At 43.5% G+C, this 15,452-nt stretch overlaps 1 protein-coding gene across 3 annotated transcripts in view; it reads left to right on the top strand.

Moving 5' to 3' along the window:
• The window catches only part of setd9 (SET domain containing 9), a 36,779-nt gene that overhangs the window by 14,937 nt on the left and 6,390 nt on the right, over positions 1 to 15,452 (top strand). For all 3 annotated transcript variants that reach the window (XM_072497002.1, XM_072497001.1, XM_072497003.1), the window contains exons 3-4: positions 1,185 to 1,308; positions 2,667 to 2,782. In XM_072497002.1, the coding sequence (XP_072353103.1) occupies positions 1,185 to 1,308; positions 2,667 to 2,782 (240 nt within the window). The remainder of the gene's footprint in view (positions 1 to 1,184; positions 1,309 to 2,666; positions 2,783 to 15,452) is intronic.

Genomic DNA, 15,452 nt, shown 5'->3' with positions numbered 1-15,452 from the left:
CTGTTATAATCTGCATAGGCTCTTGAAACCTTCACCCGTGCTTTTGTTAATTCTGAACCCGATATTCCAATGCTGCCTTGCCATCCCACCTTGCACCATCTGCAAGATTGAGTTTATCCAAAATTTCTGCCTGTATCTTAAAATTCAGACCAAATGCAGTTCACCCATCACCCAGCTTGATCTATATTGCCTTCCTGGTAGCACGTTGGTTTGAAAATTCTCGTCCATGTTTTCAAATCCCTCCATGGCCTCACCTGTCCTTGTCGCTGTAACTGATTCCAGCCCTGGAGCACTCCTCCAATTTTGACCTCTTGCACATCCCCGATTTTCATCATCCCACCAGTGACGGCTCCGACTTCAGCTGCTTAGGTCCTAAGCACTGGCATCCCCACCCTCTATCCTCCTTTCTACCTCTCCTTAAAACCTATCTCTTTGACCAAGCTGTTAGTCATACACCCATATATTTCCTCACGTGACTCAGTGTCATTTTAATAACATTTGAGTGCACGAGTCATTTTACTATCTTAAAGGCATCATATAAATGCAAGTTGCTGCTCAATTAATATTTCCCAAGGGCCATCACTCTAAACATCAATCGTTGGAGCACAAAATTCAAGCTGCTGCATGTGAAGTTTACATCCAAAGCCAATTTGAATTTTCAACCCAAGTGTCCTATTATGTATTTTCTTTTCATGTACGGAATGATCTGTTTGAGCTGCACGCAGAACAATACTTTTCACTGTACCTCGGTACATGTGACAATAAACAAATCCAATCCATATAAATGTCTGGGTGGGGGTGGAAGATTCGGGACCATCCATCCCTGTCGAAGCAATGACTTGTTTCAGATTGGGACTACATTGAATGTTAATATGAGGAGTGGTTGTTCCCCCTAAGTTATCAATTTTTGGCTCTAAAATAAGTGTGATTCAGTCGATCAAATAAAGCAGAATGAATACCTCTCCCCTATCTACCTTTGATTATAAGTACTTGAAAACCGTATGTGCAAATGTACAGATCGCTTAAATCAAACTAGGTTCTTGGCTAAATTTGAAAAGCTAGAATTTTCAGCTTATGAGACCATCCCCCTGCTCTCAACTGGTGTAAGTATGTGTGTATCTATAAAACCTAAGAAGCACATCATTAACCGTATTTAACAAATGCTCTGTTTTTATGAATAACAGGTACTATCTATCAACAATATGAACCAATCTTTTTCCAGTCTGTTTGCAACTCTTTCATTTTTCGATGTATAGATGGCGTGTTGATTGATGGGAATGACAAAGGAATTTCTAAAGTTATTTATAGGTAAGTTTTATTTCCCTTTTTATTCAAGGTGTGAGCACAGTTACTGCAGTTTTAAAATCCCAAATGCACTTGTAATTTTTCAAAGTAGTCTGTAGTAGGAATTTACAACTCAATTAAATGACTCGCCCTTCCCTACCTCGGCATCCTCCTCTACAACACTCCAAGATCTCTGATCCCTTCCAGTTTTGATCTCTTGCGAATCCTATATTTTCATCACTCCACCATTGGCCTTCAGCTGCTTAGGCCCTATGCTCTGAAATCCCCTCCCTAAACTTCTTTACCTTGCTCTCCTTAAAGCTCTTTCACCAAGCTTTTGGTCACCTTACCTAATATCTCCTTATGTGGCTTCGCTGGCTTGGGATCAAATTTTATTTGATAAGATTCCGTGAAAGATTGGAATCCTTTTTACTATGTTAAATAAGCTATATAAATACAGATTTTAATTTCTGTTGTAATGGCAACTAAGTGAATGGCTGTAGGTGTGTTCTTTGCGCAATTTACTCATTACTGAAAGACTCCAGCATTTTACAGAACTCCTGATCAATATCATTAATCTTCCTGTAAATACTATGCTTAAAATCAGAAATAAAAACAGAGAATGCTGGATAAACTCAATAGATCTGACAGCATCTGTGGAGAGACAAACAGAGTTTGCGTTTCAAGTGCGAACGACTGAAGATAGAACAGAGTATCCGATCAAAGGTGTTCAACACTTGTTCACTGAGACTAGCCCTCCAATTTTGCCTTCTCTTCTCTGGTTTCTCACAACTTCTGCCCAGGATGGGGTATGTAGGACTGAGAATTTTGGATGTTGCTGAATCATTGAATTTACTGTGCAGAAGGAGGCCATTTGGCCCATTGCGTCTACACCAGCCCCTGAAAGCGCACCCTACCTAAGCCACACCTCCACCCTATCACTGTAATCCAGCAACACCAACTAACTTTTGGACACTACGGGGAATTTACCGTGACCAATCCACCTAACCCGCACATCTTTGGACTGTGGGAGGAAACCAGAGCACCCGGAGGAAACCCACGCAGACACGGGGAGAACGTGCAAACTCCGCACAGACTGTGATCCAAGCCGGGAATCGAACCTAAGTCCCTGGCGCTGTGAAGCAACAGTGCTAACCACTGTGCAAATGCAGGTTCACACTCAAATCCTAGCATTCTGTGATACAGTGTGACAAAACTCTGACACATTGCAGTATTTCACCACTTTCTTTTAAAACTGTTATTTAATGCAACACAACATACCTTATATTATTGGGATTTTTAAAAAAGAAGTAGCTTTCTGATAAATGGTTTATTGTCTACACATTTATCATGATAAGTTTCATTTCTCTAACTACTTTCAGATCATGCAATGGACGGGACAGGCTTGGTCCTTATAAAACAAGCGATGCCACTTGGCTTTCAGAAAGCCCAGTCAATCCGTTAGCTGTGGGTCAGTATGTTAACAACTGTTCTAATGGTATGTTATATTCTTTTGGATATTTATAAACATTGTTGCTACAGATAGGAACTGTGCAATTAATAAATGTGTAACTCACCAAAAAGTAAATTGAGATTCTGGAAGGCAGAATTAGCAATTGAAAAAGGTGTGAGAGTTCCAGTTGAGATCAGAGGAGATGGTGAAAGCAAGAAAATCCATTAATAAAATCAACTAGGAATAGACTCTTTAACACATATCTGGACTTTTAGCTCAGACTTTCCTTGTGCTCAGCAACAGAAATCTTTCTCATTAGTAAACTCTTGCTTCCTACAACCAGTGTAAGACTTTACACATCCAGTGCATGTATAACAATGTCAGGGTTTAAACCGAAAAACTTCTTCACTGTTTTCAGCTTTACATTTATATCCCATGACCTCACATGATCTCCTTGACTTCAAAAGACCGTAAAACAAGTACATGGGTTAGACTATTGAGCACAGTACCAATCAGATTTATTGACAATCCATAAACAACCCATTTCAGTAAAATATCGTACCAAGCTATTCTTTTTCCTGCTGGCTCAGATGGAAGTTAAAACAACATTTTTTAAAAAAGTTTCAGTCCGCCAGCGGGATGCTCCATTACGCCGGCTGGTCAGTGGGGTTTCCCATTATGGGGCAGCCTCACGCCATCAGGATATCCCCGGGTGCTGGCAAAATGGAGCATCCCGCTGGCGGAGAATCCAGCCCCACATCTCCAGCCCCAGTCCGTATCTTCAACATTCCCCTGGACGCGGCCTGCCTCCACAACTGTTGCGCCAGCAAGTGGCTCGCTTCTTCGTCTGATCCTCTCCTATCACCTTTGGGACACCCCTCCAACGTTGCCCCCAGCACCTTTGCCAATAACTTGGCACCTACATTCAATAGGGATATGGACCTATACGACCCACAGTCCACCGGGTCCTTATCGTTCTTTAACAGCAGGAAAATCGAAGCCTGCCCCAACGTCTGTGGCAAGACTCCCCTAACTATCTCCTCCTTAAGCATTCCCACCATCAGCGGTGCCAACATGTCCTTAATCTTCTTATAATATTCCACTGGGAATCCATCTATCCCATCGCCTTCCCGGACTGCATCCTCCCAATTGCCTCCTTTACTTTCTGCTCCCCACCGGCCTCTCCAGCCCTGCCCTATCGTCCCCCAACCTCGGGTACTCCTACCCCTTCAGGAACTCCCTCATCTCTCGCTCCTCTCCTGGTGGCTCCGACCTATACAACTTCTCATAGAACTCCTCAAAAACTTTATTGATCTTCTCCGGGGCCACCACTAGCTTCCCCATCTTATCCTACACCTGGACTATCTCCCTCGCCACCACATCCCTCCGCCTTCTCCCCTTGTTCGTGCCCCCCTCGCCCTTCTCAACTGGCGCACCGCTTTCCCTGTGGACAACCGGTCACATTTCGCCTGAAGCTCTGTCTTCCTGGCCAAAAGGGCCGGACCCAGATCCCCCGCGTACCCCCTATCCACCTTCTGCATCTCCTCGATCAACCTTTGGCATTCCTCCCTCTCTTCCTTGTCCACCTTGGCCTTAAACAAGATCACCTCCCCCCTTACTACTTCAAAGCCTCCCAAACCACTGACTGTGAAACTTTCCCTATGCAATTAAATCCCACATATTCCTCGATCACCTTCCCAATCTTATCGCAAAAATTCCGGTCCCCTAACAACCCTACATCCATTCTCCACCCCGGCTTCTGACACCCCCTTCTATAGAACCACATCCACCCAATGCGGCGCATGGTCCAAAATCAATATCGCTGAATACACCAACCCTTTGACCCGGCCAATAGCACCTTCCCCACCATAAAATAATAATAATCTTTATTGGTGTCACAAGTAGTCTGATATTAACATTGCAATGAAGTTACTGTGAAAAAGTCTATTCTCGAGTACACTTTATGTACCGGGGTGAAAAATGAATACACCCGCTCCCTCGGGTGCAGGAACCTCCACGGGTCCACTCCTCCCATCACTCTCATGAGCCCAGCCAGCGCCTTCACCCCCCCTGACTGAGCAAGCGAGCTCGGCTGAGACCTGTCCATCCTCGGATCTTGCACCATATTGCAATCCCTCCCTACTATTAACAAATCCGGGATGGCACCCAGTACCCTCTTTGCAAACCCTGTATCATCCCAGTTGAGGCCATATACGCTCGTCAACTCCACCAACCTCCCCTCTAGTGCCCCCGTCATGATCACGTCCCAGCCCTCCGATCTGCCATCACCTTCTTCATCTGAAACCTCACCCTCTTGCCCACCAATACTGCTACCCCCCCTCCCCCGCTGAGCCCTGCTGTGAAACCCCGAATGGAAAACATGACTCACCCAGGCTCCTGAGCCTCACCTGATCGTTCACCCTCAAATCGGTCTCCTGCAACATCACCACGTTGGCCTTTAGACTCTTTAAATGCGCAAACACCCTCAACCTCTTCACCGGACCCTCCCAATCCCCTCTCATTCCACGTTACCATTCTGACCAGATGTCTCTCACCCCCCCCCGCCCCTCCTATCCGCCATCATCACCACCCCGGGTCCTGCCCACTGGGCCTGACCCACCCCATCCCTTTGTTGCCATCGAACCCCCCCTCCCAGAATCTCCCCATCCACTTCCTCTTGCAAACACCACCCCAGTATCAATCCCATCCCGTGACCTTTCACACCTCCCATGCCAATCGAAACCTGTTCAACCAGGTTCCAACGACCGCGGCCCCTCCCCCCAGCACACTCCCATTCACTAGCCAACCTTCGCATGATAGTGAGGAGGCGCTTGCCCAGGCACCCCTCCTCCCACTCACCTTCTCCGTGACCCAGTCCCTGAAAACAAAGAAAGACAAACAAAACCAATGCAAAATAACCAAGTTCCAGAAAACCGCCATATCCTAAAGTTCAATATTCTCCTACCCACTGTAACCCACATGGTGGAACTCTTGTTTTACCTTCTTCTAAGAAGAGTCGATTGTTTGGTTGATTGGAGGTGTTGAAAATACACCTTTATTGTTAACTACTCACTTTAATACACTCGCATAAGACCTGAATCAAACTTAGAAATAAAATTTCAAACAATACATTAATGGGTCAAATACATGACAAAAAAAGCATTAAACATAACAGTATAAATAAATCACTTTAAAACAAATGGATAGGTGATTCAAGAATTCAGGAAGGCAGAAATTCAGAAATGAGACCTCGACTATAAGGTCCTACTTTTAAGGGAATCGATATCTCTGTCCAAATCCCTCATTTATTCTTATTGGTTTCTAATTCTCAGCTGAGACGTCCTCATTTGTTCAAACGGATGTCTGTTACTTAGAGGATGATTTATTAATCAAACATTGGCCATTACTTAAGATTGACAGGTGTCTATCAAAGCTAGCTCAGCATCTACATGCGCAGTCTCATGAAAATAGGTTTCTCATGCTACTGCTGACCATAGACCTTGCTGTAGCTAATTAGTTGATGCATTCTTATTGCCAAATACACTGAAATACAATAGTCAATTCATTATATGAAACATTCATAAAACAATGTCTAAATTTCCACAGTCAAGACACAAAAGTCAATAGTTAATTCACTATCTGAAACAATGACTGTATTCTCACAGTCAAGACATTTTTAATAATTTCACTCTTTAGCTATGCATTCAATTAGCACCTAAAACCATAAATAAATCAATAACCTATCATAGTAGAGGGTACACTACCCTTCCCCACCAACCAAACCAAAAACCAAACCCCCAACTGTCCCCCCCCCCCAACATACAAAACAAATAAACACCCTGAAACAAGAAATGAGGCTGTATACAGCATTTCACTCCTCTTTCCTCAGTCCAGAACTAAACCCCAATCCCATCTCTCATTTTAATCCCAGTCCTTCAGCCTTCACCAACGCCTCTGCCACCTCCACCGTCTCAAAGTAGAAGTCCCTTGAGTTATAGGTCACCTTCAGCTTCGCCGGGTAGACAACACCAAACCTCACACCATTACTCTAGAGTGCTGCTTTCACTCTTCCAAAGGCTGTCCGCCTTGTCGCCAGCTCCACAGTTAAGTCCTGGTATATACGAATACCAGCTCCTTCCCACTGCATCTCACACCTTTGTTTTGCCCAACTCAAGACCTTCTCCTTGACATGAAATTTGTGAAAACAAATGATCACCGCCATTGGCGGCTCGTTTGTCTTCGGCTTGGGCCTGAGCTACCGATACGCCCTGTCCAGTTCATACTGGGAGGGTTCTTCCCCCTCCCCCAACAACTCCGCCAACATCTTTGCGAAGTACTCAGTCAGCCTCGGGCTCTCCACCCCCACGGACAGGCCTACAATTCGTAAATTCTACCGCCTCGACTTGTTCTCTAGTTCCTCCACCTTGGCTCTGCCATCTTTGTTGGCGTCCATCACCCTCTGCAGCTCCTCACCCATCGAGGTGAACTGGTCACTGTGTTGCGACAGAGCTTCCTCCACCCCCTTCAATTTTCTCCTTGCCCCCGTACCTCGGCCGATGTTTTCAATACCACCGCCTTCTCCGGCGCCATTGCCTCCTCCACCAGCTCCTTCATCACTGCCATCACTCAGAGTCTCCACTGTGAAGGGCCCATCCAGCGACCCAGCCTCCACCATCTTTCCTGCTGCCAGGCTGACCCCTGTTTGCACGACGGCGAACATTCACTCGCCCCTTTCTTCCCAGTGGCTTGTTTCTGGGTCTTCGACATTCGCCACCTTCCTTGTGTCTTCCTGCACCTTTCCCTGGAACCATTAAACTCCAAAAACCAGAGTCTCGAGCAGGAGCCACTCAACGTGTGACTTACACCTACATGCCGCCACCGGAAGTTCCCCCACCCACAAAGATAGAGGAAGGTTGTTCCACCTCTGAAAATCTATTTTGACAGTATTAATCAGACTTGTGAATTCAACTTCTGAAGTGAGGCCCAGTTGTGGGCCACCTGGACCCCCAGATTGGAAAAGCTTGTATTAGAAAGGCGAAAAGGTAATGTCCCCAATTGGGCTCGCCACCCAGGGGGATAACCGGGAAACATTCACTCTTGCCTAAATTCAGTTTGTACCCAGGGAAAGAGCTGAAGGGGTTAAGTAACTTCATTATGCAGGGAGCTGTAATATAAAGAAGTAGGTCAACCACATGGAGAGGCACCCGATGCTCCACCCCATCTCAGCTAATACCCTTCTACTGACTAGAGGACCGCAACATTATAGAGAGTGGCTCCATTGCCAGGATGAACAAGAGTGGAGAAAGTGGGCAGCCCTGCCTAGTACCCCTACTCAAGGGAAAATAATCAGAGTTTGAAGTGTTCGTAAGAACACTGGCAGTAGGGGCATTATATAACAGGCAAATCCAGGAAGTAAATTTATGACCAAATCCAAACCTCCTGAGAACCTAAAATAAATACTCCCATTCCACTCTGTCAAATGTCTTTTCAGCATCAAGAGATACTGTCACCTCAGATTCGGGTACATTTAACAAGCGATGTATAATGGCCGACAATTGTTGGCTTTTCACAAAGCCGGTTGACCTTCCAAAATGATATTTGGGAGACAAGGCTCCAACCGGAGTGCCAACATCTTAATAAGCAGCTCAACGTCCGCATTCATAAATGAGGTAGGATGGTATGAGCCACACTCTGTCAGGTCCTTGTCCCTCTTAAGAAGCAGGGAAATAGAGACTTGAGTGAGAGTCGGAGGCAGCGCCCCCAGGTTAGGGAATCATTGAACATGTCCAATAATAAAGGTACTAGCTGCTCTGAGAATTTCTTGTAAAATTCAATTGGAAAGCCATCCGGACCAGGTACCTTGTCAGACTGCATCAGCCCGATACATTTTAAAATCTCGTTGGGACGTAACAGAGAGTCCAACTCACTGTTCTTATCCACCTCAACCATTGGGATGGGTAGACTGTCCATAAAGTTGGACTTGACCCATATGTCTGCAGAGGGCTCCGATCTATAGAATTCATGGTCAAAGGATTTAAAAGCCGTATTGACCTGGGGAGGGGCGGACACAAGGTTGCCTCCCGAATTGAGTATCTGAGTGATCCCATGGCAGGCCACTTGACATTTGAGATGGTGAGCCAGAAGACGACTGGCCTTCTCCTCGTACTCATAAAAAGTACCATTGGAGTGTTGTAACTGTAGTACCGCCCTGCTGGTCGACAATAGCTCGAACTGGGTCTGTAATTTTTTTCCCTACTTGCCAATAGCTTCGGAGTAGGATCAAGCGAGTACAGGTGATCCACCTCTCAAATGGAATTCATCAACCTTGAATATGCATGGTGGACATGTGAAAAAAAAGAGAAATCTCTATTGTTTGGCTGCAAAACAAGCACCTAAGATCCACACCCCACATCTGTCATAAAGAAGACAAAGCCCTGGTTTTCCCAGATGGAACAAGAGATTTAGATTTAGAACGATCCAATCCAGGGTCCAAAACGCTATTCAGGTCCCCACCTAAAATAAGCTGGCGTGAGTCGAGGTTGGGGAGGAAAGCCAGCAGTGAGTTAATAAAATTCATATTATTCCAGTTGGAGGCATAAATATTAGCCATTGTTAGACGTTTTAGTTGCTGTGATATGAAGAGTCTAAAGTTCTGTTCCTTTTTCACAAACACACACTTATTTCATTCCAACAGCCTTCGCACAAAACTCTAACTATACATCACCTGACAGAGGCCACCTGAAGTCCCTTTACATATCAGTGTCAATTAATGGATACTTAACATAAATGAGACAACTAATTGCAATGTCCCTTAACCCATTACTTAACAGTCTCCCCTTCCTTGGAGAAAAAAAATAATTAAGTGAAAACAAAATTTCAAGAAACTCAAAAACACACACATGATTTCCCTCCCCTTTTTTTTTTTGTTTGGACGAGAAAGAAAAAAAACACAGTAACAGAAACAAGTGCCCTTCATTAACAATATCCAAAGGTTTCTGTGAACTCGCCCCTCTTCGTAAAACAGTCTGACAGTTGATAGCTCCTGTCGACCCATTTAATTTTTGTTATTTCCCCCCTGTCCAACATCTGCTTCAAACTTGCGATGTCTATCCGTAAACTCTTTTCATTGATATTTTTTGTAGAGTGCACATTTTCCCACAGGGATTTGTCAATGTGACAGTCAATAGGTATATTACCCAAATCCCCTAATCCCAAAATTTCTGTCAATATCATACTTATATAAAAAGCCATATCCACCACCTCTACAAGGCTTAACGTCTCAGCAGCCAAAGTGCTTTTTACCACTCTCCTTATTTTCTTTGTTTCCCACTCAAGCGGGCAACATTTACCATTGTTCCCCAAAAGGAAAATTATAAAACCCCATCACATAAATTTGCGTAGGACGCATCACTATAAACTATGAGTTTCAAGTGCTTACGGTCACCTAAAACCGGGAACTTCAAAACACACTCCTGCATTTTTAGTTTGGCCAATGCTTTATTTGCTCTTATTATGTCTTCCACTTTGGGATCATTCATTTTTGTACTCAACTCTAAGACATCAAAACTCACGTCCGGTCTAGTCTGTCTACCTAACCAGTTCAGTTGCCCAATTAAACTTCGTAGTTGCTCTTTTTCTATCTTTGAAAACATTGCGTCTTTTTGTGAAACTCGGCCACGACTAATTGCTATTGGGGTGATGCTTTCCAAATAAAATTGCTGACGTAAAGTTGCCCCTAACTTAGTTTGTCCAATTTCCAGTCCAATATATTTAAATGCACCGGTAGCCTGACTTCCAACCCTGAATTCTTTCCTCAAACCAGAGATCACAATAGCTTCAAAATCACTAGCCCCACCCCACAAAAAAATCATCGACATGCATCATAAAAATGCCAGAAAGATTTCCTTTATAGTGCCAGTAAAACATTGCAGGATCTGCTTTCAACTGGCAACAGCCTAACTTTAATAAAACTGACCTTACCGAAAAATACCAGATGCATCATTTAATCCATATACACATTTGTTCAACTTCCAGAATACCCCTTCTGTGTTAGCTGCATCTTTAGGAGGACGGAGAAAAATGTCTCTCTGAAGCTGATGCCCCTGCAAAAAGGCAGCTTTTATATCTATAGGTTTGCATTCACATGCCTTTGTGGCTAATAGAGCCAAGAAGATCTTTAAAATAACCTTTCCTGCTGTAGGTGAATCTACCCTTAAATCCTGATCTTCTAAGTTTTCTTCAAATCCCCTTGCCTCAAGCCTCGCCTTTGCCTTATAAGTTCCATCCGGAAGAACCTTTTCCATGCAAATCCATCTGTGGGATAGAGCTCTTTGTCCCCTATCCGGTACTTCCGTGTATACCCCAAATTCACTCCAACTATGCAATTCTTGCTGTTTAGCTTCTTTAATAACTTTTTCATCTAATTTATTTGAAGCCACCAAAATCTCACGTGCATGTGGGCTTCTACTCCTATTAGTATTCGTAGTCTTACTCATGTTCCGAGATCTTGACAAACTACGCCCCCTCTCCCGCCTGGTATCTCGTTCTGTACTGCTACTGCTTGACCTTTCCCTTCTGCTGTGGGATGTCCTTTCAATAGTTCTCAACTTTTTCCTGCGGACCTGTTCACTATCCGATGTACTATCTGAACTGGCATTGCGTTTCTGTGCCCTCCATTTTTGAACTTCGTTTCCCAATCCATTCTCTTGACTCCTTCCCCTGAATGCTGTACATTCAACCAATGTTTATACTTTCCAGTGGCCTTCCCTGCTCTACTAATAACAGTTGCATCCTTCCATTGACTAGACCCTTCAGGCAAGTATGTCACTTTTTTACCAACTTTTGGCAGTTGCCCTTTCGGAAAAATGGCCTGTTCTAATTCATCAGAAGTGTTGTGTTCCTCCACAGAACCCCTGTCTATATCAGCTAATTGGTCCTCATAGTTCTGTAACACATGTTTACCAGATGATTCTGATTCCTCGTCATGTCTGTCTGCTCGGTCTAAATTTGAAAATTTGTAATCTGTACCCATTATCCTTGATGAATGTACCTTAACAGTTTGATTACCATGTTGCAAAATAATTGTTTTGCCATCTATGCCTATGATCCTCCCTGGGCCTTTCCATTCATTAGAATTGTCTCTCTTATAGTATACCATGCCTCCTTGCTGAAAAATGGCATCTGATGGCCGTACGTTATGTCTTAAAGCTCTGCGAATTCTTTCAGAGACTTCTGCTTCCAAAAAAGCTTTTCTTCTGATGGCCGTACGTTATGTCTTAAAGCTCTGCGAATTCTTTCAGAGACTTCTGCTTCCAAAAAAGCTTTTCTACTGCTATGTAATGCATTTAAATGTTCAGCAAAACCAGAGCTAATTGGAGGCTGGTCATCCAAAATGGACGGAATTTTAGGATTTCTACAAAACACTAATTGATAAGGACTATAGCCCCCAACAATCTGCAATGAATTCTTTGCATGTACTGCCCATGCTAAAGCTGAATTTAGCCTGCAATTTGGTCGATCTGCCAAAATTTTCCGAAGCATGTCATCGATGACAGCATGATTTTTTTCACAGACACCATTACTAAATGGGCTTTCTGCAGCTGTATTCATAACTCTGATATTCATGTTTTCACACATATCCCTAAACTCATCATTAGCAAATTCTCCCCCATTGTCCGTAAGGAATTTTGCCGGTGGACCCATTCCTGTCTCTATCCATTTTTCCACGATTTGATCCAGAATTACTCTCTTTTCTTTACTTCGTACAATCGTTGATTGACTAAATCTGGTTGCTAAATCTACAAAATGCAAAATAAATATATTATTTGCTTTATCCCAGATCTTAAGGTCCATGGCCACAATGTCGTTAAAATCCCTGGCCAAAGGTAGGGTTACTATCGGTCGTGCTGGTGTCCTTCTGTACTTCCTACAAACTTCACAGCGGTCACTAACCTGTTCTATCAGTTTAGTATAGTCGTCATCCCTTACCCCTGCATCCTTTAATACATTTTTCAGCCTCCGAGGAGACGGATGTGCAAATTGCCTATGCAGTTTTAATACCACAAGCTTTTTAGCAGCTAAAGTCCCATTTTCAACTGCCATTAACACATCCTTAACCACTCTACTTGAAATATAATTTGTCAGTAATGGAATACAATAGTGTCCCGACTTGTAAATTGTAAGTCCACCATCTTTCCAAAAACTGTTGCCTTATCCTGTTCCATATCCAGTTTCATGTGTGCTTTCTTCATCGACGGTCTGCTCAGAAGCAAAGGTATCTCACTTGATACAACATCCGTGCTAATGAAATGATTCACTCCGGCAATATTGCAAGGGATCACCACTCTTTTCAGCGACTTCAGAGTATTATCATCCCCAAACCTGAAACTTGTGGAACTTTCAAATTCCTTAACCTTGTTACGATTTTCAGTATTCAAAGAGTCCAGGTAACATTTTAACCAGTCAATTCCACACACAGTAGATGTGCAGCCACTGTCCAATACAGCACAGTTGAAGGATTCTGCAACCAACACCCTCATTACCGGTGTAAAACTGCTTGTCAATAGGACAATGCCTTCTTTCTGGTCACTATCTTTTTCCTCTTCTGACTCTTCCGTGTCATGTGTTGCTTCAAACACTCTATCATAACGAGTTGGACAGTTGAAAGCATAATGGTATTGAGAGTCACATCGAAAACATTGATTTATCATGCCCCGTGCATTTCTGGGGTTCATCTTCTTAATGTAGGTTCTAACTGGGTTTCTGTCTTCATAATTTCCTTGTCTCGGTCTCCTTCTATAGTCTTGAGCCCTGTTCGTAGCCATACGATTTTGCCATCCTGTTAGTAGTGTATCTTCCATATTCTGCCTTATTGCAGGCTGACCTATTTGGGTCATCAGAGCCATCGGAATCAAATGTTTCCCCAGAAACTTTTGGAAAGCTTTTGTCATCTGTTCGAATAAGGTATCCTTATCAGTAAACTGAACTCCTGTCAAAACCAGGAGCCTATCCATGTTGCTCACTCTAGCACAGTCAAGTAATTTAAAGGCCAACACAGACTGTGGAAATTCCAGGTTGTGTTTCTGCAGCCTTTTATACAGTCTGCCAAATTCCATTATATAGTCTTCCATGGAGATATCCTCCATTTTCCGGAACTTATCAAAATCCGACCATGCTTCATACGTGTGGTGTTGGGTGCTCTGGTGCACAGATGAGCCAACACAGTTGTATGTGGTACAACTCTATTTTATTATAACTCTTATAATACAGTTCGTTCTGGATACTCTGCACGTGCTGTCTCCCTGAGTGTCTTTGGCAATAGCTGTGTCCTGGTTCTCCTCTGCAGCTCTTACTGACCACCAGGGGTCGTGTCTGTGCTTTTATATCTTTCTGTTATTGGTTGTGGTGTTGTGTGTTCTGATTTGTCTGTTGGTGTGTCTATCATGATGTGTGTGTTTGAATATCATGACAATACGCACTTAACAAGTCATCTTTCTTATAAATCTTATCCATATAATGTAATAAGGTCTCCAGACCTTCTTCTGAGTCTAACTCTTCCAATTCCAGCTCAGAAAGCACTTTGTTTCGGATTTTACTGCCATATGGTAGAGAAAGAGCCAATGCCATACCTTGTTTTCTCTTTCCCAAAGCAGTTACCATAGTCCACATAACTACTGCACTTCTCCATTGGTTGTACGATTCCCTTTCAGAAAATAAGGGAGGACAGTCATATCCAGCCATCTCTATCCTCGGTTCAGCCATATGTCCCTTTTTTTTTCTTTTCTCACTCACTCCTTGGTTTGATCTGGAAAAGTTGTATCTTTCAACCCCTCATATTTACACAGCAACCATCCTCTGCTACCAATTGTTAGATGTTTTAGTTGCTGTGATATGAAGAGTCTAAAGTTCTGTTCCTTTTTCACAAACACATTTATTTCATTCCAACAGACTTTGCACAAAACTGTAACCATCCATCACCTGACAGAGGCCACCTGAAGTCCCTTTACATATCAGTGTCAATTAATAGATACTAAATGAGACAACTAATTGCAATGTCTCTTAACCCATTACTTAACAGCCATGACTACCGGGGTGTTCAACAGGGAGCCACAAACAACAGCATATTGACCATTGGGGTCAGCTACAATCTGAGAGGAGGAAAACTGAACTATTTTATTCATTAGAATCTCCATACCCCTGGCCCTGCCATTGAATGAAAACATTTCCCAGCTGACCCCCTGTGCAGCCTGGTCTGATCCCTGGCACGGAAGTGGGTCACCTGTAAATTAACAGCATCGAAGTTTAACTTCTTTAGATGGGCAAATGCCCTCTTCACTGGGCCATTCAAACCTCTAACGTTCCAGGTAACCAAACAAATTGGAATCAAATTTTTTAAAACTCCAAAGATGTGCAGGTTAGGTGGATTGGCTATGCTAAATTGCCCTTAGTGTCCAAAAAGGTTAGATGGGATTATGGGATAGGGTGGAGGTGTGTGTTTGGGTAGGCTGCTCTTTCCAAGGGCGGGTGTAGACTCGATGGGCGAATGGCCTCCTTCTGCACTATAAATTCTATGATTCTATGATCAGATTGTGACCTCAACTCCACATTCCTGCCTATTCTCGATAACCTTTCACCCCTTACTATCTCTGCCTTAAAAATATTCAAAGACTGCTCTGCACTGCCTTTTGAAGGAGAGCGTTCCAGAGACGCACAGGCC

Source organism: Scyliorhinus torazame, chromosome 3 (genome assembly GCF_047496885.1).
Source record: "Scyliorhinus torazame isolate Kashiwa2021f chromosome 3, sScyTor2.1, whole genome shotgun sequence".
NCBI lineage: Eukaryota > Metazoa > Chordata > Chondrichthyes > Carcharhiniformes > Scyliorhinidae > Scyliorhinus > Scyliorhinus torazame.
The sequence above is the reverse complement of the archived record's forward strand: the minus strand, read 5'-3'. Positions and strand labels throughout refer to the sequence as shown.